The sequence below is a fragment of the Tiliqua scincoides genome, chromosome 1 (assembly GCF_035046505.1).
Source record: "Tiliqua scincoides isolate rTilSci1 chromosome 1, rTilSci1.hap2, whole genome shotgun sequence".
NCBI classification, from domain to species: Eukaryota; Metazoa; Chordata; class Lepidosauria; order Squamata; family Scincidae; genus Tiliqua; species Tiliqua scincoides.
Genome location: NC_089821.1, coordinates 87,622,327 through 87,646,817, shown reverse-complemented (window position 1 = coordinate 87,646,817; position 24,491 = coordinate 87,622,327). Strand labels below are relative to the sequence as shown.

At 41.9% G+C, this 24,491-nt stretch overlaps 1 protein-coding gene across 1 annotated transcript in view; it reads right to left on the bottom strand.

The window, feature by feature from the left end:
* Positions 1-24,491, bottom strand: part of THSD7B (thrombospondin type 1 domain containing 7B) — a 432,240-nt gene that overhangs the window by 2,891 nt on the left and 404,858 nt on the right. The window contains exons 18-25 of the mRNA XM_066635516.1: positions 20,945-21,060; positions 20,171-20,288; positions 9,864-10,009; positions 7,740-7,899; positions 5,082-5,255; positions 4,897-4,992; positions 2,205-2,287; positions 920-1,112 (exon numbers count right to left, since the gene is read on the bottom strand). Coding sequence (XP_066491613.1) covers positions 920-1,112; positions 2,205-2,287; positions 4,897-4,992; positions 5,082-5,255; positions 7,740-7,899; positions 9,864-10,009; positions 20,171-20,288; positions 20,945-21,060 — 1,086 coding nt within the window. The remainder of the gene's footprint in view (positions 1-919; positions 1,113-2,204; positions 2,288-4,896; positions 4,993-5,081; positions 5,256-7,739; positions 7,900-9,863; positions 10,010-20,170; positions 20,289-20,944; positions 21,061-24,491) is intronic.

Below are 24,491 nucleotides of genomic sequence, written 5' to 3'. Positions count from 1 at the left end.
GGCAGATTGAGGCTGCAGCCTGCTGTTGAAGCCTGGGATGGAGTCCAGGGCTGGTCCTTCCATCCCCTCAGGGTTGGACTTGGAAATCAGGATAGGGGTCACGAAGATCCCAGGTTCGATCCCTAGCACCTCTAGGTAGGGTTGTGAAAGTTCCCCATTTGAAACCCTTAACAGCAGCTGCTGATCAGTGTAGTCATCCCATTGAATTAGATGGATCAATTGACTGCATATTGCAGCTTCAGATGTTTCAATTCATGCTCCGTATGAGTAAAAATAAAAAGAAACCCACATCTGCTTTCTCTACAATTATATAAATGTTTTTGAAGCTCTTTAATGTTAACCCAGTTCTGCCAAGCACACAGGTGTACAAATTTGATCCCTGTTGCGTATATGCAACGTTGGGCAGACATGGTTTAAGAATAACTGAAATGCAGGGTGCCTCTCCCCTTGGGAGAACATTTTGGAAGAAAGGATGACCCCATAAACAAAGCAGCAGGCATGCCATCTTCTGCTGCATTCACAGTCCACTGGATGGGGTTCAATATACTGTATTTATGACCCATAGTAACAGTTAGTGATAGCTGCAGTATTAATTAGAGCTGCACACAAGCCATCATCATTGTAGAAAGGATCATTCTGAAAACTGGACCTTTTTTTCATTGCTTGCAACAACCATTAACAAACATAAGATCTGTGAAATCACCATTAGATGCCCCATGTGCAAAGAAATCCGAGTCGTTCTATAATAGGATGTTTGGCCAAAACATTTACTGTTTAATGTGGTTCATTTGATTATGTTGCCAATAACACTTTGCATAGTCTCCCATATGGTTCCTGACTACACAATCTACCGAGCATGAACTTTACATTCACAAAATTTTGAAAAATCACCATATTTTATCTTCTTCTTTTTTTTTACCTGGGTTAAAAGGCTGAATTGACCATCCTTTGAAAATGTCATGCATTTTCGAGTTGACAGGCTTATGTTTGGCAGTGTTCGTCTTTACATCAGCTTTCTTATCTTCTAAACCTGGAATCTTCATGCAATAATCCAGGAAGCCATTTGATCTCATTATTTCTGTGTAGCCCCTTTCACAACCACAGACTCCGCTCTAGGTAACAAGAATATCTGTAAACCAGTTTGTTCCATGGAAACTTATCACAAAAGATATTTCTGCTGAAAGCTCAGAAAAAAGAGCTTGTGGGCATTGCATAGGTGAACCAATTTATTTGTTTAGATTTAAAACCCAACCTATCCCACGGACTTAGGCCGGGTTGTCATCATGTACAAATATGAATCAAGGCTTCTGATTCATATTAGGCAGGGAAAAGCAATGGGTGCATTAATTTCTCATCTGTCTGGTTCACAGAAAAGTGCTACAACAGAAATCTATCTGTATTTACTCTCTCTTTGCTTCTACATGCCTAGCATCTCATGGTCATTGGGCACTGTGCCAAAAGGGGAAACAAAGCCATTCCAAGGGGACAACAGGACAGCCTTTGCTATGTTTCCTAATGGAGAGAGACAGACAGCTTAATCTGATCCCCTGCCAGCCCATTACATGCAGCACCCTATTGTGCCCATGATTCCCCCTAAGTGCCCCCCACCTCCTTACCTGCTCTGGCAGGGCATCTAGGAGCTGCTGCCATGCACGTGGGGCCTCTGGCTGTTTGTGCCAGTGGCCCCACCACACAACAACAGCACAGCTTTCATGCTGCCGAACAGGGAGCTACAGCGGCGGATTGTGAGATCTGCTGCTATAAGCCCCAGAGAAGACTGGAGCATCAGACTGCCAATAATATGATTTAAATGTTTGCGGCATTTCTGTAAGTAGATAGGGAAGAGAACACTCTGGGTTCATGACCTGGCTCCCATATTTACAATTCAACTTATCTGACAGAGTCACAAATTCCAGAGGATGGAAAGAAAAAACCACCCCAGTTAACTAGGCATGGTACATACGAATCAAACTCCACTGAGTGTGTCACAATTCCCCACATGTCTGTTTCATCGTGCAGTCTTTTTCCAATTGTCGAGCTAAATATTCAATTTAATAACTGGGATCTGCCTCTAGGTGGTGTCCTAGACATACCAAATTACAACCTCCATGCAGTGGAGTTTTTTTTTTTTTCCTAGTCTACGGTAATTTATTAGCTGTCAAAAGTATTACTTCTGACTGTGTAAATTGCACGATCTGGATTACCTGAGTGCAGAACGAGAAGGGCTTTCTGCAGGCTGGATCGCAATGCCGGGTCCTAGCTGGCTGCATCTGAACAGAACAACCCCCTGCAAAAGCAATTGTCGAGAAAAATAATCAAAGATACATTTTGAAATGAGTTAGGAATGTCTGCAGGTTACTGTGCTGTGATGCAATGTAGGCTTTGAAAAAAGAAAAACAACCCTGTGTATTCATATTATTCCCAAGACACCTTGCCGTGGGGAAGACTTAACATTCATTTTGCAGACTGAAAGCAGATGCCTCAGATGGGAGGTTTCTTCACATACTGTGTATTTTTAGTTGCGTAGCTATTATTTTTTTAAGCATGCACCTAAACAAAGTAAGGCGTGAATGTGACAAAAATGTGTTTGAAAGGACAGGTGCAGTTGTCAGGGAGTTGCAATTGGCTGCAGCTTGCTACTGAGGGTATACCTGAAAGCAAGCTCTGGTTCACTGCAGAGTAACCTGTCAATGGCCCTTCAACAACTTGCTTGTGGTTGTGCGCAAAAAGATGCGGTCCTCAATCATGTACAACCACATTAGAATATTGTGCAACCATATTCTTCCCCTTGATTGCAGAATTGCAATCAATCCCTTCCCCTTGATTTGAGAATGGCTCCCTCTCTTGAGAGTTTTTGGCGAGGCCTGAAAACATTGTTGTTTAAACAAGCCTTCTGATTTCTGGCCTTCTTAACATTTTTATACATCTTTTAGTTTTTACAGGCTTGATTCCTCGGTGACTTGCTCTTTTATGCTGTCTTTTAATCTGACTACTGTTTTTATGGCCTCTGTAATGTGTTTTTAAATGTTTTTATTTTCTATGTATTAATGTTTTTAAAATCTGTTGTTTTTAATATGTTGTTAGCCGCCCTGGGTCCCGTTAGGGAGAAGGGCGGGATAAAAATAAAGTTTTATTATTTATTATTATTATATTACAATATGTACAGCCATATGGAGCACACCCATGTTTCACTTGCTACTAGAGATGGTCACTTCTCCCTTTCCCCTAGTTTGCACTGGACTGACTCAGTGATAAGACAAGCTATTTTTTCCAAAGATTGGGAAATGGCTTTGCTTATTTCTAAAATTCGGATAGAATTAATCTCCAACCTTCTCCCATCCATCCAATTCTTCAAACTTGTCTCTTCTTTCAGCCCCATTTACTGGCACTAGTAACAATGGCAGCTGGTGGGGAAAGAGACAGAAGGTCTCCACTCCCTCCCCTCTCTCTCTAGCATCGGTTCACTGTCACAGTTCACGAGGCTGTGACTAGTCTCAGGAAATGTAGGTTTTCCCAGGGCTACTGATATTACAAACTACATTTTCCCATGAGCCACTGCAATTCTTTGAAGCCTAATGTGCTGTGATGCGGGAGACTAGGCAGAGAAAGGAGGGAAGAGAGAACTCTTTCCTTTCCCTGTGACTTGCTGCTATTAGAGTGCTTTTGGAATCAGAAGGGGAGGGGTTGGGGGATCAGTGAGTGATAAAAGTGCCGGGGGGGGGGGGTTGGGGTGGGCTGGTTCGGTGGAAGGGGGTTTGGAGAGGAAACCTTCTTTGGCTTGTTTAAAATTCAAGGTGGAAAAGAATTTGAGGTGTTAATACTCACTTCATAGACTAGGCAAGTATTATGAGCACCCTGAAGCTTCTACTTCTGAGTTCAGAAGCAGGATCTTGGTGATATCACTGCAGTGCCACCTCTCTGAAGCCACTGCAAAATATTGTGGCAGCCATGTGTGGCACTGGTCTATACAAACAGTGCCTTCAGATAAACATAACCCAGCTACAAGCCTGCTGGGATTCGCCACGTGCTCCTGTGTGACTCAAATGAGAAGTGCTGGCAATAAGTGCTAACCAGCTGTCTGTGGGGTGCTAGACAATTTAAGAGGCTGCTGAATCAGACTAAAAGTTCAGCTAATCCAGTATTTTAAGTCCCAGACAGGTCAAGCAGATGCCTTTAGGGAGCTTGGAAGCCCTTTCCCATTCATCTTTCCTAGGAACTGGTGTTTAGTAGTACAGTATACTGCTTCTGACCAAGGAAGTGACAGCCATCATGACCAGGGTGACCAGACATCCTCTTTTTCCACGACATGTCCTCTTTTTTGGCCTTGTGACCTGAAAAAGAACTTAAATGTCCACCTTTTCCCTGTGAGCAGGCGGCACATATAGTTATTTTGGGATTAATAAATTGTATGTAATATAGTTTTAAATGACATGACAAGCAGCCACTGATAGAACCTGTTTGGAATAAGCAAAAGCGAAACCTGGTCTCTATGTAGTACTTAGCTAATGCACATTCTATAAATTTAGAAATCAGGCAGGTAAATTCATGACTGGGTTTTGTACAGAAGTCAGCTGGAGCCATTTGCTCTGCAGGTGAGTTTCTGCTGTGCACCTGCTCCCTGTGTGCTCTTGTTTCACTCAGCTTGATCTCAGTCTGTGGTGGTAGTGGAGGTGCGGGAGACCATACCTGTGGCAGGTGACTGGATTAGATAAATGTGGAGTTCTCTAAAATGTTGATTCTAGGACACTGCCAACAAAGAGAACCATGAACCAGCAGTTACTTTTTCTCTCTAACAGTGTCAGAATTCAAAAGGAAAGGTTTCTCCCCATGCCCAAGCCCAAGTCCTAATCTGGCATGTTTCTTAAGTGCATGCAGCTGATTTGCAGACATATCTACCTGTGACATTCACCCCGTCAGAACGCTGGCACCACACTGTGCGTTCATTATTTCGCCAAAGGCTTGTTTTCCATACGTAATTATAGCACTTTCCTCCTATAATCCAAACAAGTCAATAGTCATCAGTATCACAAGGGAATGTGTAAGAGAACTCTTCTGTGAGAGAAAAACAGAGTGTTCCCTACCAGAGCAAGGCCGGGTCTCCACCTCTTGTTCCGGGCAGTTGTCTTGGTTTTCAAAGGACTGAATTATAAATGTTCTTGACCGAGACTGGCGGCCTGTGGTCTCAAAGCTCCTGCCATCTATACATGTTAATTCGCAAGGGCTCCACTCGGACCATTCTATCAAGTGACAATCACCTGCATGTAAGGAGAAGGGGGAAAAGAACGAACTAAAGCTGTGTTGTCTCAAAAGGTTCAAATTTAGAACCAGTGGGTGGAGAATTGTCGCATTTTGATCCTAACATTCAGCACGTCTTGTTTGGTTGTCCGTTATCTTTCAACACCAGCATCTTACAGCTCTTTTTAACAACTGAGGCTGCAACTACCGTGTTTCCCCGATAATAAGACACTGTCTTATTATTTTTTTTGGACAGAAAAACACCAGAAGGCTTATTTTCAGGGGAGGGCTTATTTTAATGAACATTGACAGCAATTTTAATAAACAGGTAAATGTGAACAAATCATGCCCCCTGAGTTCTTCTTTTATCCTCCATCATGCCCCCTGAGTTCTTCTTTTATCCTCCATCATGCCCCCTGAGTGCTTATTTTATCCTCCATCATGCCCCCTGAGTTCTTCTTTCATCCTCCATCATGCCCCCTGAGTTCTTCTTTTATCCTCCATCATGCCCCCTGAGTGCTTATTTTATCCTCCATCATGCCTCCTGAGTTCTTCTTTTATCCTCCATCATGCCCCTTTTATCCTCGATCATGCCTCCTGAGTTCTTCTTTTATCCTCCATCATGCCCCCTGAGTTCTTCTTTTATCCTCCATCATGCCCCCTGAGTTCTTCTTTTATCCTCCATCATGCCCCCTGAGTGCTTATTTTATCCTCCATCATGCCCCCTGAGTTCTTCTTTCATCCTCCATCATGCCCCCTGAGTTCTTCTTTTATCCTCCATCATGCCCCCTGAGTGCTTATTTTATCCTCCATCATGCCTCCTGAGTTCTTCTTTTATCCTCCATCATGCCCCTTTTATCCTCGATCATGCCTCCTGAGTTCTTCTTTTATCCTCCATCATGCCTCCTGAGTTCTTCTTTTATCCTCGATCATGCCTCCTGAGTTCTTCTTTTATCCTCCATCATGCCCCCTCACTCCCGCTTACATACTGGGTTTTTATGTTGTCCTGCCTCAGCTCTCCTCCGCGGCACTGCTCTCAATGGCGCCAGCAAGCAAATCACTGGGGAAGAACAGGATGACGTGCTCACTGCTGCAGCTCTGATTGGATGCAGCTCGGAGCGCGGCGTGCGTTTCACCCGGGGGGACGACGGTGCATACAGAGGGTACCGTAATGTAGCGTGTAGCGCAGGGGATCACCTTCACTACAGTAGCAATCTCAATAGGGCTTATTTTCGGGGGAGGGCTTATTTTAGAGGAATCTTACACAGTAAGGGGAGGGCTTATTTTCGGGATAGGTCTTATTATCGGGGAAACACGGTATATGTGCACTTACTAAGGAGGAAGTTCCACTGAAATCAATGGAACTTACTTTGGAGTACATATGCATAGCAAATTCTCATAACAAGAACCTTTTTTTTCTTTTTCAGAGTAGCTTCAGAAAGACATTTCCCCCATGTAAGACTACATTTATTTTCTCCTTTACTGCAGAGTATATAACATGTCTTGCTTGCTTGAGGCTTACTTGAATTAATTGGCACGTATGTTGCCCCACACTAGCCAGATCTCTAGGACAATGGCAGTTGTGGGATGCTAGATTACAAATATCTGAAGTGACATAGTTCCCCTACCTCCATGATTGCTCCCACATTGTTCAAGGAAAGCATAAAGTGTCTTCTAGGTAGTTCGGTTCCCTATGCTGTTACATAACATGAAAGCATAGCCCCTCCTCTTGATTGCGGTATCATTTGTATATGTGAAAACACGACAAAGCTGAAATATGTTCCAAGAAAGGTGTGGGAGCAATCATGGAGATGGCAATGACCACATTGCTCTAGGACAGCAATTTTCAACCCTTTTCATTTCATGGCACACTGGCAAGGCGCAAAAATTATCAAGACGTACCATCAGTATTTTGAGAATTGACAAGGCCACACTGCTGGCAGCGGGCTCACATCCCCCAATGGTCCTACTAATAAAATGACCCTCCCCAAAACTCTTATGGAACACCTGCAGAGCATACGTGGCACACCAATGTGCCATGTAACACTGGTTGAAAATCGCTGCTCTAGGATGTGTAAAGGAGTTCTTAAAGACTTCAGACCTCTAGCTCTAAGATTCCTATTATCTTTTCTCATCCTCTACAACAGGATTTATATTGTCTTTCTTAGTACAGCATTCTAATTTGGGAGGTTTTATAGTACACCATAAATGTGCATATATCTATGACAAAAGGGTAATACACAAGAACCAGAAGATTTACTTTGACCTAAAGGCTGGTATTCCAAGGGAGTAAGTCAAACTGAACTCAGTGTGACTTACTTTTGAGTACCATGCCTCGGACTGGACTGTAAACATAGCAAGGCTGCAGTCCTATGCACATTTACTTCACATTTAACATGCATAGGATTGGGTTGCGAATGCAATGGCTCAGATTAGTGGCATCTTTACCTTGCAGAACATGAATATTTAGGACAAGGACACAAAAAGTCCTCCACAGAAGTTACCTGGGCAAGGCACAGAACAGGGAAGCTGCAGTTCACCATCTTTAGATGGAAGCTCTCCACATAATGCACTTTCCACTTTTTTAGATGCTGCCGATAAAAAGCCATCATGTACCATACATGTCAAGTTCCTTACTTGGATTCCATCTCCACACTGTCCACCCTAAGAGAGATAGTAGACATTTGTGGTACCAAAATAGCTCTCACTATATTAATAATAAATGCTCAATCTACTTGTATAGATTCTTCCTCCTGGAAGCACTCCAGAACGCTCTCTAAAGCAGGCAGATTGTGTCCACCTCTTCTGTAGTCATGCAAGATTAATAAGAAGGCAGAAGAGGTCTTCCCCACTGCTGGCATTTGCGTGTGAAGCTTGTAGCTGATTTGTTGCTGAAGGATCTGAGCCCAGTCCAAGGTTGTGGCACCCAAAGCAGTTCTTCAATTTCTGATCCTCCTTTTTTGTGCACATGAATCAGTATGCGCAGCCTGTATCCACTGCTGTACATGCACAGCCACTTCTTCACAACAGGCTAGATGGATCCTAGACTGCCCTGTCCCTCCTACCTCCTTCACCACCACCTTCTTCTTCTGTATCCAACTGCTTCTTCAAACAGGCCAGGGGGTGCATGTGAAACCAGAGCTCCAGATCCAGGATACTCCTCATGGCATGTTTCATAGAAGCAGCCAGGTAGGGAAGAAGGATGCAGCAGCAGAATGGTCCTGTTTCAATCAATCCCCTTCCAGAACAGCCATCAAAACAAGACCATGGCAGCCTTCTCCTGCTCCACTGCTGGGATTGGTTGCTTGAGGTAGCAGCACTTGAAGGAAGAGGTGGGTTGTGGCTGCTCCAAAAAGAGGATTGGAGTGTCCGGTGAAGCAGCAGGTGAGCAGTGAGCAGACATAGGATGTAGGGCACCCTTGCTTTCTATGTTAATACAGCTTCCCCCATGCTTTCTATGTGAATATGACTGAATGTAGAGCTCCTTTGGTTGGAGGGCCATAGCTCAGGGGCCGAGCACCTGGTCTGCAACCAAAAGGTCCCAGGTTCATTCTCTGGCACCTCAAGGAAGCACTGGGAAAAACCCCTTGCTGAATCCCTGGGTTGCTGCCATTATTCTGAGTAGACAATTCAAAGCTACATGGACCAAGGATATACCTCAAGGGTTTTTATCAATTTCCCAGAAATAGCAACAATTTTATTCATGCCCCTGAAGCATATTCCACATTTTGCTCTCTGCCATTTTTCCACCTTGTATGGTGTATGGTCCAATTAGCTTGACAAGACAAAAGCTAAGAACTATTCATCTGCTTCGTGCCCAGCAGGAAGATTACTCAGCATGGAAAATCCAGTTGAGTTTAATGCTAAAACTAGATAATGGATCAGAATGTTTAAGATGAAGTATGCTCTTAAGAGATAAATGGGAAGAGGTGGAAAACGTATCAGGAACATCAACACAACCAGAACGTAGCATGAAGACAGAGAAGGGCATGCAGGGTGCTGATGCTGAGAAAGCAAAAATATATGTATTTGATGCTCCACAATTCACATAGGTGTTTACATTTTCAGACCATTAAAAAAGAAGAAGAAGTAATCACCCCAAGGAAAAAAGTCACACTCAGCACTTTATGCAACAGCTTTAAACTATACTGTTTCAAGGCCTTTCAATGTACAGAGAAAGCCAAAACAGTGTTCTTAGCGCACAAGTCAATTTTCTTGCTGGCAGTGTTCTCTGAAATTAAATCATGCTTTGATCCAGGTTTGCTTTGTAAAAAGATTTATGACACTCATCTGAATGCTATTAGAAATGTACATTCTTTTATCTTTACTGTTACAATTCGGTTTTAATCAGATGCTTCTTTGCATTTGTGACATGTACCAATGATAAATTTTTCTTGATTTCCTCATTTTCAAATATTTTATATCATATATATATTTATAAATATATTTATCAATATATTTATCAAATCGAATTTCCTCATTTTCAAATATTTTAATAATATTCTCTGTAACTTTTCAAAGGTCTATTATGCCGTCTGCTAGTTTTGCATTTTGTGGAACACAACACGATTCAGTTTTCAGCCAGCAATGCTAACAGGCTTTTTGACAAACCAGCACAGAATAGATACCTCAACTTTGCATGGTGACCATTCTCCAAGAACCCAGCTGTAGCAAGGTTTTACAGCACAATTTTTGTACTGGGTGAGTTCAGCTGGGCAGGGCCTTCCTTCTCCCTGGGCTTGCATAATTACAGATCTGGTGCGTAGCATCTGACCTAAACAAGCAAAGAGGTTGCTTTTTTAAGTTAGCACATATTTTAACAAAGAAGTTCTCAAAACCTATTCCCAGACGGTTAAATCCAGTATGTGCTCTGCATGATTGTATAAGAAAGATCCAATACCCCATAGTGTGTTCTACTGAACCCATTCATATTCTGCTTAGGCTTCTGTCTTTAATATGAATCAATACATAAAATGGCATCCCATCATAAACCTTCGCATGAGCATAGTCCTTCCCAAACCCAGGCTCTGTGTGTACTTTTCTTGTTGTGACCATCCTGCATCCCTTAGCAGTCCCAGACTCTCCCTGTTTCTGAGCTCCCGTCTCTGTAGCACTTCTCTCGTACACAATCACACATATTTTGCCTTCAATAAATTTGTGGAGCCTAAGAGCCCAATCCTATGCATATATTCTCAAAAGTCCCATTATAGTCAATGGGACTTACTCCCAAGTAAATATGGATAGGATTGCAACCTAAATCCACAATCCCTAAACAGAACCCTCCAAATGCTTGCTTTTCTGCCTATGCTAAAGTGCCCTGATAGTTATACAGTAATGGCAGCTCATGTCTTTCAGGCTGCTTCTCAGGCCCAACCTATACAACATGGAGAAAAGTGTTTTAAGCAAGAGATGACATGACTGCATTCATGTTCTTCAGTGGAACCTGCAGCTGGTTGTCTTCCCAATGCACTACCAACATGCGTGCTAATGCAGGAAAGGGCAAAACAGTGGTGACAAAGTAGTTTCTCAATGAACGCCACAGGGTCTCAAATGAGGCCCAAACTACATGTTAGAGGAAATGCATGAATGTTGCCAACTTGTTTCTCCATAGTAATCTGTAGTTGAAAACAATAACAATAACAATTGTAATTCTGTTACCATTCCCCTTCCCCCAGTTGCTTCACTGGTTGCCACTAATAAAGGGCAGGGTAGAATGTCACTGTTGTGATGTCACATCAAAAGTCACTGAGAAGCTATTCCATCACTGATGTTGGACTTTTTCACACATGAGTGCCCTTCTTTGAAGAGTCACCAGAAATGTTGGGAAGCAGGACTCCCCATGTTTTCCACAATGGCCAAGAAACTCATTTTAGCAAACTACGTTGAGATGGTATGTTACAGTACAGGCCTGCAAATCTTGCAGCCCACCAAACTTGATTCACCAATCCAAGTGATTGTATAGCATTCCATCAGGTCACAGCAAACCTCAGGTTTTTTGCAAGCAGACTGACACTATGAAAAACAAGGGCCAGCGTGGATGGTAGTAGGGAATCAACAATGGAAACACATGGCAGGCCACCTTGTATGACTGGTGGGTTACATCGTGCTTGGTGGGTCACAAGTTGTGCAGGCAAGTTATGGAGCAAACCTCAGTATAGTGACCTTTGGTGATAAAAATCTATAATATCTGTTGATGTGGATCATACTTTTATCATATATATAAAAGCATTTCACTTGGGATGTCAGGGAAGTAAAGGCTCTAAAGTTGCTACCACACTTGTTCAAGTTAGTTGCTAGACTGAACAACTTGTTCATTCATTCTAACAGAACATGGACAGCCAAATAGGCTAGAGCTTCCAATTCTCCTCTATTAAACTGGGTATCCTTGGAACAAGTAACGGAAACACCTGGTGCACAGTGTGTTTCTCGCCTTTTAGAAGGGAATGAGAAGCCCCCACTCTTGGAACTGTGGGTCAAAAGCACTTCAGTACAAAAGGCCAAACTAGATCTGTAGTTTGCAGATCTGTAACTGGATCTCTTATCTCCTTTTGTATTACTCTAAAACTATGTGCTGGGTATGAGTGTGTATGTATTATTCCAACAGTATTAAGGTTCCATTTTCCTCCCGTGTCATTTTCTCAATGTAGATTGACCCATCCAATATGTCCTGTTAAGGAAAACAAATATATATATAAATTTTTCCTAGTAAGGTATGAAGTGCTGGAGGAAGATGGGTTTTACACTGGGCAAATGGCACAAGAGACAAGGATTAAGGCCTCCTCCAATGGTTCCATTGCCATTCTTCCCCCATGCAGTTGTTTTTTAGGATTTTTAGGGCATGCCACGGCTCTGTGTGTCACGAATGTGTCATAAAGCACATTTGCAGCACCCAGGGAACAGGCAGCTCTGGTGCTTGACCTCACCACCACGAGGATGATGCAGGAAGTGGCCAGTGGTAAGTTTAACCAACAGCGTGGCTTTTCATGGCAGGGGAAGGGGAGAATTGGACCCAGAAGGGGGCTGAGATGGTGGCAGAGTCTGCTACCATATCCTGTGCTCCCTCCTCCCTTGCCAGGAACCCCAACACAGGCCTCCTTGAGTCTGTGCCCACTCAAAAGTGGGCACAGATCCAAGGAGACCCATTGCCACTGGATGCATTCTACCTAGGGTAAGGAAGCAAATGCTCCCTTATCCCAAAGAGACTCCGGCGGTTATCTTGGCATCCACAGGATAGAGAGGCAGCCATTTTGGCACTGCTGTTCCTCTGAGTGCCAAGTCACCATAGGATTGGGCCGTTAAAGAGACAGGAAATATGTTCATGGACTCTAGTGCCTAGTTTGGCCCTCAGAGCCTCTCACACTAAAAGACAGCCCTGCTAATTTTACTGAACGGGATGGCTCTTCAAGTGCATTCCGATACACACCAAAATTGGCACCCTTCACTTCACAGGGAAGTTCTTGCAAGTGGGCAAGTTCCTGTGCCTGCAAAGCATTGTTGAATTTATAATTTCAAAGTCTGAATTTCAGTGCTGAATTTATACCATCAATAAGGCTGATATGCAAACGGAGGCCCATTAACATTAAATGTCTGGAATCTGTAATTGGATGTGTCCTGTGTAGGTCCATGGCAGATCTGCCCACTCCTTCCCTTAACGAGACCCTTTGTTGGTGACTCAACTTGATAAAGACAGAAAGCCTGCCTATTTAACACAATCTTCAGTTATCGCGCTGCTACCATTCAGGAGACTCTTTCCATTTCAATAACAAGCTGCCTTCTAATTGGAATACTGTAAGAGAAAACATATCTTCTCTGGGCCTTCCTCTGTGTCTGGGCAGCAGAGGATTAAAAAATGAGATTGCTGATACTTTAATGAATGGCATTCAGCACTATTATTCCAAAAATGGTAACTAATTTCTTTTTCTATTCAGTGGGTTGGGGATATTTCACTGGAAATAAATAGGTTCTTAATGGAAATTGTAAAAGTGGTTATGGACAGTAATGGCCATTACTGCGCTTGCAATTTTTCAGCCACAATAAATGTAATTTGGTCATAAAACTCAAGCTTCATTTGACCAAAAAAAAAGCAGCAAAAAAACATGGCAATTTTTACTGTGAAACACAATGCCGTCATCATTATTAATTTCTGTAACATTCCACAATACATCATGAACTGAGTATTTAATGAACTGTATCATACATATGAAAAAATATTTACCCGGAAATATGTGAAGATATGTTTTAAACAATCATGATTAACCAAAAACACCAGAAGATATGTTTTAAAATAACCATGATTACCAAACAAGCCCATAGGCAATGTTACATGATTCCTTTATATCCTTTGCAAGTTATAATTTTTATGAAGTTAATTATGGGAGAGGAAATGAGCTTAATAATAAGGATTTCTGTCTGTCTAATCATTCATTATTATCTACCTTATCTTTATTGATTAACTTGCTGTAGAGAACATGAAAGCAGTACTATATGCTAGCTTGTCATCAATTCCATTAAGCCTTTGCCTAAAGAGATGGAAGTTGGAAATGTGCTTAATTAAGGAAACAGTGAAGCATTTCTATCAGCTGTTACTAATTAACAAAAAATTGCTGACAAGCTTCTGTGAATAAAACATATATCTATCAGTGCTGAAAACACAGATTCATCTGCGGTTAGGTAATAACTCATGGTGACAACAAGACTTATTAGACCATCAATTCATAAATGGTGATACAGTTGGAAGCTAATGGCCTCCCATTTCTCTTTCTTTCTCGGTACCTTCCCACCCACCACCTCTGTATGAAAATCAGTGTATCCCTATAAAATCTTATTTAAGCAATATTAATTGGATTGGGGCAGGAAATTGCACATGGAGTTTAAATGGCTGTACTGTGACAGAATTGTTCAGGGCAGAACAGCCCCTTTAACAATCCCGTATGCAACTGAGCTGTTTAAATTCCATAGGCTCTGGCGGAATTCACACAGCCTAACTGTGCACAGGATTGCAGCCAATATAATTATTTTACTCGCTCTCAAGTTTTGCTTTCTACCAGCTCCCTTGGAAATTGATAAAGAAGCCCAGCATTTTATAGTGAAAATGGCCTTTTAAGTTAAGCCTATTGAAGCAAAATCCTGAAAAGCACTTGTAAAAGCTGTTTGAAATTAATGAAGTCATTTGCTTTTATCCATGCTGTGATTTGCATATCCTTTTGGCAAATTTCAAATTGGAAAAATATAATTGGAAATGGGAAACGTTCACTTCTGAACTTATAAAAGAAGTGCTTTTGACAGTGACAACCATGTTCACTGTTGGCTAGGGCCTACCTTCTTGAATCACACCTAAAGTCCATCTGCTCCAGCATCTGACTCCAATAGTGATCTGCTGGATGTCCTTGGAAGATGATATATATTTTCTTCCCAATATCTGGGACTCAGAAGTATACTACAAAACACTGAAGCTACAATCCTATAGACACAAGGAAGTAAGACCCACTGAATTTAATAGGGCTTATGTATGCATGGATAGGATTGCACTGTGAAGTTCCATTTTTAGCTATCATGGTTAAAAGAAACCTGTAGAGCCTCCACGAAATTATCTCATCCCTTTGTGAAACCAACTAAATTTGTGCCTTTCATCACACTGTCACAATACATTCCCACTGGCATTGCAAGGGAGGGGGCAATGGGGCTCGGGTCGCCCCCGGTGATGCTCCCAGATAGGGATGCATCCTCACATTACCCTTTGGCGATCTTTGGGCCCAGCTGCCATGCACTCTCACCATTGATCTTGTTTTCACCACTCAGCAGCTGACCCTGAAGTGGCCTGAAGGGAGGCAGGATTTTGCATTTAAACCAATGAGGTTGTATGCTCCACTATTCAGTCAATGACCCCAAAACAACCATACACCGTATTTTGGCCTTTTTAGTTATAAACTCTCCCAACTGACTAATTCTGGGTCAGGTAAACCCAGGCCTGAGACTGTGTCTGTGTGCATATGTAGTGGCATGAGAGACCAGTGGTGGCAACAGGTTGGAGACAATATCCTGTCATGGCCTTTCTTTTCTCCTATCTGGTCCTGGGTTCTAACTTGGCTGCCTCTGCCCTTTATAAGATTACTATTGCCAACAGAGTTTCCCTTTGCAGTGTTCTTCCCCACTGAACTACCAGGCAGCTGACCTTGCTGCCTCCTGTGAACTTGCTACTGCAGTTGCATTCTTCCTTGTCTATGTGGTTTCTTCCTTTTTCCCCATGCAAAAATATAATTTCCCACTCAGAGACACTGATGAGCAATGTGACCAGCACTGTCTGTGTGGCATTTGTGGCATGCCAGTGGGACTTTACTCTTCCTCTGGGGAGCCTTTAGATTCTCCATGCAGTTTTTTTCCTGCAGTGCCATGTTCAGGAGCAAATACACTAGGCTGTTTCTGGCTGCCTGATGGTATGCTGAGTGTCATGTGTGAGAACTGGGTGGTGTGTTTCATCATCACTGTGTATTGGCTGGTATCTTCTGTGCCTGACTAGTGTGGGGCCACTGTCAGCAAGTTACATCAAAATTGGGAGGTGGAGATGGGGTTGCCAAAGTTGCTGTGGAATAGATGTGAGGGTCCCTGCATTGACTTTTGTTTCTAAAGCTTAACTCCTGCTTTGTACTTTGCTGCTGTTTGAGCACAGGATTGCCACAAGGGCAGCTCTGCTGCGGTGTAGGACTTGATAGCATCACAGGGCCAGCAGATCACCCTACCTGTCAAATGCTTTTTGAATGCCTACCTATAACACCACCTGAAATATTTCCCTAAGCGCTATTTTGTTCAGAAAACAAGCCAGAGGTGCACACGGTTCCTCTTGGTTTTGCCTCTTCTTACCATCATCTTTTGTTCACACTATAAATAAATCATTACAAAATGAGTGACTCAGGGTTAAAAGGAATTTTCTGAAAGAGGTAGCCTCCGCTGGGATCATGAGCTAAAGTGGAATCTATAAGCTCAGTTTGTTTTTTTATTCTTTCCACACACTACTCAGATTCAGCGGCAGAAACACTCAGAGAATTCTTAGTGCAGAAGTTTGTCGCTTGAGTTTCTCTGAAACAGTCTCTTTGAACATGCTGCAGGTGTATCTACACTATGCACCAGGAGCATGTCTATGCTACAGATTTAAAGAAATTTTTAGGGCTTTTCAGGTGACATCTTCTAAATAAGGTAGAATAATAATCAATCATGTGATGGGGCTAGGAAAAAAATACAATTCCCAAGGATGTGCGTGTGCCCATGTCATGACAGGTAAACTGGTTTCCGTTTGGTTTAAATGTGTAATATAGATGTCCTTGATTATAAAATCAGACAGGTTGCCTTTAAATATTGCACCAAGGAATTTTCTCCTTTCAAGAACCGAACTATATGAAAAGTCTGGAGGATGTTCTACATTCATACGAACTTTTCTCATATTAATTTAGACCATTAGCTCAGACCCATTAGACAATGACTGGCAGTGAATCTCAAGTGTTTCATGCAGGGAATACTTCTTAGCCCAACCTGGGGATTGAACCAACGGTCTTCTGCAACGTGTGTGCTCTACTGCTATAAGTTCCAACCTGCCTCTATCCTCTCTTACAATATTGCAGAATGTGTTTTGTCAGCCCCCAAGAAGTAATTCAGCTCAGTCAGCACTGGGAAGTTGCAGAGCCTTTCTTTTTGCTGTATGCGAATGGATAGCTGAAGCTGTGCATGTAAATCGATACTATGTATGGAAATTACATTCCTCAGAGTCCAGATGAGATATCCTAGTGTGTGCTGGGGGGGGGGGGGTTAGGCTAGTACATGCCAATAGCTAGTAATTGCTTATCCAAAGCAATATGCATTTACACAAGGGACAGTTTACACATATATCTTCCACATTTAGATTTACAATATCTGGATCTATTGAAGTCAAAAAAGTGTGTGCTAAAGTTTTCAATACAATAGTTGATGATCTTGATGGAGATCTCCTGAAATGGGGGGGCCTGTAAATCCTCAGTGTTTTTATACAATTAAGTTTCCGTGTACTTTCCTTTCAACAGTTTGTTGAGTATGTTTTCATACACTTCTTACTGTAGTGGTTCTCATACATTAGCACCGGGACCCACTTTTTAGAAGGAGAATCTGTCATGACCCACTGGAAGTGATGTCATGACCGGAAGTGACATCATCAAGCAGGAAAATTTTTAACAATCCTAGGCTGCAATTCTACCCACCCAGGGAAACAAAACAAAACAAAAATGCTTTGGACAAACAAATGGACATTTGTTTGTTTGTTTTTGAAAAAAAGAGAAAAAAGAACACCCCCATGGGGAAACCTCTGGGATCTGGAGCCTAGACCAAAATATCACTGTTTGGCTAGATGAGTCAACAATGACTCTATTGTTACTGTCTCTAGCAGGATCACAGACATGGACTGGCAAGCAGAATGGTGAATGTAAATTAACCCTTTAATATTTGATGCTCTAAATTTGTTACTCCATCCAAATAGTAGTCTGATTTAATGCTATGTGACCAAGACCTGGGCTGACATTATAACTCCTCTCCTAAGCACGAGAGGCAGAGAATGAAAGCTTCTAGTCCCACTTTAAAAACAAAACATCTCTCTGTTAACTAACTACAGTTAGAACAAACAAGGATACAAAATGTTTGATATCATGGCATGCTCTAATGTAGTTATTAACAAACTTGAGGCCATAAGGAATAACTGGTTTGTTCTTAAAGTGGAAGTTTTCTCATTCTGGAAAAGCTTGGTTATTATCTATGTTGGTCAGGAGGATTTAGCCACACATCAATTACAGAAGTGTAATAAAACGGTCCACCTACTATGGCTTCAATATTTCTGATAATTTTGTGCTTTATGAAATAAATGCAATTTTATTTAAAATATAGCCCTGGATACACTTCATCTTCCAACGGGAATATTATTTTTACTGACTTCAGATCAGATTCTCACATAAATAAATCTTTACCTAGCATTATTAGAGTACAAGAGCTCAACATATTAAACAAATGAAGCATAAAAAGCTAATGGTATCCATAACATAATGTACTGCACTCTACAGTTGCAACTCATATTTTATGTTAAAGTACCTGTATAGATTAGGATTCAAAAGCAAAGGAGAATGATATTGATCACAGGCTACACAAATCGAAACATTCTCCTTTTATAACCACACAAAACAGTCCTGGGAGTAAGGAATGCCACCTATGCAGCAAATCATATTTTGTGTACAGTTCCACAACATAAAACCTGAACAGAAAACAATTGGAGCAGTCCCATGGCCCCCTAAAATATATCCCTAAATTTATCCCTATCCCCATAGTACGCAGTTTATACAATACTTCTCAAAATGATGGACAGGATACAAGGTATTGATGGACAATAGAAACTGGATATAGCAATTTCCATCTTCTAAAAATATCTATTCACATCCATTTAAGTTATGTTTTGAAGAAAGAATCTCCTATTATGTCTGATGCGGATTGCAGATGAGATTCAATTTAGGAAGAAATTTCACATACGCAGTGAGCTGATTTACATGTAAACTCATGAAACCCAGTCCCTCACTCCTTCTGCTATTAACCTTTAGAAGATCTGGGAGATTCCCGTTCAGTCACTTGAAACCGCAGCTGGATATCATTACAACTTGCAGGAAAAAGCTAGGAATTAGGTGGTCTACCCATTTGCCTGCCTCCGAGAAATCTTTACCTGAATGTCTTAGCTAAAGAGGTAGATATGTGATAGCACCAAGGTCAGTGGGCTCGGAGACATTTCATACCAGATCTGGTTTTTAGTCCCCACTTTACACATTCTGCAGGTAAAGCAGAAATACCAGTTATTTCTGCTTCAGCTTTCCACATAACATCCTAATTTTGCCCCGAATATTAATATTTCTGAATAATACATATTCTGTTACTTGCTTTTAGAACCAATGAGAACTCAAAGGTGTTAGCTAATCAAAATATTAAGTTCTATGTGCATTTTTATAGCATCTTTTGATCCTTAAAATCCATTCAAACTAGAAATCCCTTATTTATTTGACCTCAAAAGACTACAATTTATACATATATATTTGGACACTCGGGACTTTATTTAAAAACAGCTGTATCCTGTTTATACCTCTTCCCCAGGCCCTTGCACATGGCTATGGTTCTGCTGGAAACAGCCTACACATGGGGAGCTTGAGGAAGAACAAGTGTCTGGATGCTGATAATACAATGTGGAAAGGTCAATGAGTGCAACTAAATGGAGGCCCCACCAAGTCATAGCATTCTCAGAAGGCAGGAGTACACTGTGTGTGGAGGCATTTGATGGAATAGGAAGACCTGGGACCTTCTTGGCATCTTGTTCATCATGAGTGTAGGAGGCAGGATTGCAGCCCCTTATTCATACCTCATCTTCTTCATCTACTACAAGTGTACATAACGTTAGTTGATAAGCAACCTCTTCAGTTTGTTCTGTTTAAAAAAAGTGAAGTGTTTTGAAAGTGAAGACAGAAAGCTTTGTTTGTGAAGTGTCTCAGAGTATCCCAAAACAGAAAATAGATCTCCTGAAGTGAGCCAAACTAAAAATGATTTTACTTCAACTTGATGAGAAGAAGGCAGTTCATGTCTGAAGTTCACATTTCACTTCTTTACACCATGTTTAAATCAATATTACGTATGTTAAAATGTGCAAAACGAGATGTTGGTACAGCTTATATATTATGAGCATTAAGTACAGATGTCTTGGATGGTAAATACAGCACTGAAAAGAAGGGTCTACAAATACTTACAATCAAACAAAAACACGAACACATTATTCAACATATGTCATGTTGCAAATGAGCCTTATGCTTTCAGGAACTGAGCATTAATCATTGAAATGCTTCAGACTATGCTAATATCCCCAAGAAACACTGGATAGGAAACCGATGGGCACAGTTACCTGCAAGGCCGCAAGTGTGTGAACATTCAGACCAGGAAGACCACTCAGACACTTGGCAGTTCATTACACATTCTACATGGCAGGGAATCATCATTTTTGCAGGTGTTTCCAAATTTAGCTATAATTAAAAAAGAGAATAAATCTGTTGCCAATATATATGGCCAGAAAAGAATGCAAAATAAGAAGGAATTTAAGAAACCACTCAGATGTTACTTCTTGCTTTGCTTAGAGACATTTATGCTGTGCAAAGGGACATTATAAAACTGGTCCAGGGAGTCCAACCCATGTTAGGTTATATCTTTAAACGAGTTTGAAACAACAAGCAAAAGGTAGGGTGATCTGCTCAGATATGCTGTGTTTACACAGCCCCCCCCCCAAGCATTTGTTTCAACTGCTGCTTGACAAGCTTTTCACTTCTTTCATTTGCAGATGTGACATGTTTGTAAACATGTGTCAGTGGTGCTGGACACCTGCCAGAAGACAGGTCAATAATGTGGCTTTGAAACTGGCCTAACGGCAAGGGGCCTCAAGTGTACCCCGCCAACAACAGGAGAAGGCTGTAGGTTTTATGCACTGTATGAAAATCTAAAATTAGGCAATGAACAACTAAATCATTAGAATAATTAGAAACCAAAAAAAATAAAACTGAAAGAATGAAAAAGGTTCTGGAAAACAAACCCACAAGACCCAAATTTTGTCCTATGATGTACCAATCAGTCAAAGGTATGCAGGGTCCAACGTACCCCTGCATCAATGAGTCACATGAAACCTCACCTGTTCACAGTAGTTCATATTCACTGCTTTTCCATCACTGCATATACAGCTCAGAAGACGATTCCGAACCCCTTGTCCACAGGTTGCATTTTCACTTAGTTGACATGTGCTCCAGTCTAAAGACACATCATAATTGCATTTAGTTCTGCCAGCCACTCTTTAATTTTTAAACATAACAAAACTGTCTTTGCTTGACATGGGTGTTTGGAAGCAAAGAAAAGAGGCTTGTCGTCAAGTCTTAGACCATAAAGGCTTTGTCTCAGTGTCCTTTGAAAATAGCACTCCCATTGTGCTATAGAAAGTGTCCTGTGTCGATAAGATGCATCATTTAAAAACAGTCTATGCATTATCAAGTGCCATGCTGCTCTCTGGGATAACATTATAAACATTTTCTGAAGTGCTACTGCCCCCAAAGCAAAACATGTCACATCCTCCAACTAATTTTGTTTGACAAAGCAAACCATGTTTCATTTTTTTTTTTTAAAGAAGGGCTTTTAAAATGTCAGTGTTTTCTTCCACCCTGTGTAAACAATTTAAACAGGCTGTTCGTTCTCACTGCATCTATTCTGCAAAGGTAATACAAATGGCTACAAATCATAAGCAATTGGAAGTCTGTCTTCTAACAGTCCAATTCTATCATTTTCTCTACAGCAGTGGGATGGAATCCTGCTGCCATAAAAGAGGCCTCCAACAACACATGCAGTACGCTGACAAGTGGACATTTTTGAACCACTACTGCAAAAGTGGCGGCATAGTAAGTGGCTTGCCGATATGGCTGGTGACCTTCTCCAGTGCAGTTAAGCCTACGCAGGGGGCGGTTCATGGGCAGGAAGGGGGAATAACTGGGCATGTTGCAGGAGGAACGGGAGGGGGGGGTAGATCTGGTGACAGTCATGCTCTCTGCATCTTGTCCCCTCTTTTAAAAATCTCCCTGCCTCGTTTTCTCTCCTCAAAATGGTTGGTGTATGTCCAAGGAGACCATTGGACAGCCTACCAGGAAGTAAGTACTATTTTTACTTACCTACCTATTTACTTATGTAAGTATACTCTCACTTACTTCCTGCAGGCTATCCAATCCCTCCCTCCCCCCCCCCCACCATAGCATGCAGAGCAGCCTCTTTTGGTATGGCTGCATGCTGTAATATGGTGGGGAGGGGGTATCCATGGAGATAATGTATTTTTTTTTTAAAGTTGGCTATCAGAAATACAAAGGTGTTCATGTTCTGTTTTTTCCTTTGTGTAAGGATTCACTCACACATATGCACCAGTTTAAAGTTCTAAACCTGAACCAGATGAGACACAGAGCTCTTTCGCATTTGCTTCAGTGGCGTGAGCATCTCCATACAACCCTTTGCATGTCCTGAGATCACCCAATGTAGACGCAAATGAAGAAGTTCTTGCAGACATGAAAAACTCCCAATGTGCACAAGAGTATTGATGGCAGCAAGAGGTTGCTGGACTGGGCATCAAAGTTTTGCATCTGGCTTCCTTTGCCAAGAGCAATGCCTTCATTTACTTCTATGGAGTCAACGTGTCCATCTCTAAGCAGTACCTAGAGATAGCTTTCCAAACCTCATGTAGAATCTTTCAGAATAATTGTGGCATACCTGCCAGGTAAAATGGTGGTAGATGCAGTGACTCTGAGTTAAGAGCCACTATATTTGACCCCTATGAGTAGAGCTAGTATGAAGCCTGACTTGTAGTGTTCCCAGCTAATGTGATCATTGTCAATGATGAGTTGACATACACATATAATATAAGAACATAAGAACATAAGAACAGCCCCACTGGATCAGGCCATAGGCCCATCTAGTCCAGCTTCCTGTATCTCACAGCGGCCCACCAAATGCCCCAGGGAGCACACCAGATAACAAGAGACCTCATCCTGGTGCCCTCCCCTACATATGGCATTCTGACTTAACCCATTTCTAAAATCAGGAGGTTGCGCATACACATCATGGCTTGTACCCCATAATGGATTTTTCCTCCAGAAACTTGTCCAATCCCCTTTTAAAGGCGTCTAGGCTAGACGCCAGCACCACATCCTGTGACAAGGAGTTCCACAGACCGACCACACGCTGAGTAAAGAAATATTTTCTTTTGTCTGTCCTAACCCGCCCAACACTCAATTTTAGTGGATGTCCCCTGGTTCTGGTATTATGTGAGAGTGTAAAGAGCATCTCCCTATCCACTCTGTCCATCCCCTGCATAATTTTGTATGTCTCAATCATGTCCCCCCTGAAGCGTCTCTTTTCTAGGCTGAAGAGGCCCAAACGCCGTAGCCTTTCCTCATAAGGAAGGTGCCCCAGCCCCGTAATCATCTTAGTCGCTCTCTTTTGCACCTTGTTGATAATGATCAACAATTAAAGTTTTGCATGCTAATTTTTTCTTTATTTCACCCACTTCACCCACCCACTTCATTCAATCTTCATAGCTCACTTATCCCTAAGCACAGCCCTGCTGGATCAGGCCATAGGCCCATCTAGTCCAGCTTCCTGTATCTCACAGTGGTCCACCAAATGCCCCAGGGAGCACACCCTCCCTTGCATCTGGTATTCTGACATAGCCCGTTTCTAAAATCAGGAGATTGCACATACACATCATGGCTTGTAACCCATGATGGATTTTTCCAAAAATTTGTCCAATCCCCTTTTAAAGACATCTAGGCCAGATCCCATCACCACATCCTGTGGCAAAGAGTTCCACAGATTAACTACATGCTGAGTAAAGAAATATTTTCTTTAGTCTGTCCTAATTCTCCCAACACTCAATTTTAGTGGATGTCCCCTGGTTCTGGTGCTGTGTGAGAAGGAAAAGAGTTTCTCTCTATACAATCTGTCCCTCCCTTGCATAGTTTTGTATGTCTCAATCATGTCCCCCCTCAGGCGTCTCTTTTCTAGGCTGAAGAGGCCCAAATGCTGTAGCTTTTCCTCAAAAGGAAGGTGCCCCAGCCCAGTAATCATTTTAGTCGCTCTCTTTTGCACCTTTTCCATTTCCACTATGTCCTTTTTGAGATGCGGCGACCAGAACTGGACACAATACTCCAGGTGTGGCCTTACCATCGATTCGTACAACAGCATTATAATATTAGCAGTTTTGTTCTCAATACCTTTTCTAATGATTCCAAGCATAAAATTGGCCTTCTTCACTGCCATCGCACACTGGGTCAACACTTTCATTGAGCTGTCCCCCCCCCCCAAGATCTCTCTCCTGATCTGTCACAGACAGCTCAGAACCCATTAGCTTATATGGGAAGTTTTGATTTTTTGCCCCAATGTGCATTACTTTACAGTGTGCATCCCTTATGGACTCTAAACTTAAACTTATTCATTTAATTACATGTATTCTCTGCAGTGGTAACATAAGCACCAGTTTTAATTTACCCTACAATCTCACCAAGGGTTTCCTATATGCTTAAGAATTTGAATTGTCTCAATAATCTCAGTGAAAGTATTCACGTATTCACAGTTAATCACATAAATTGAATATAGTTGGTTTAGTTCTTGGAAAAGTAAGTCTGCAAACAACAAGCTTATGCATGCCCCCC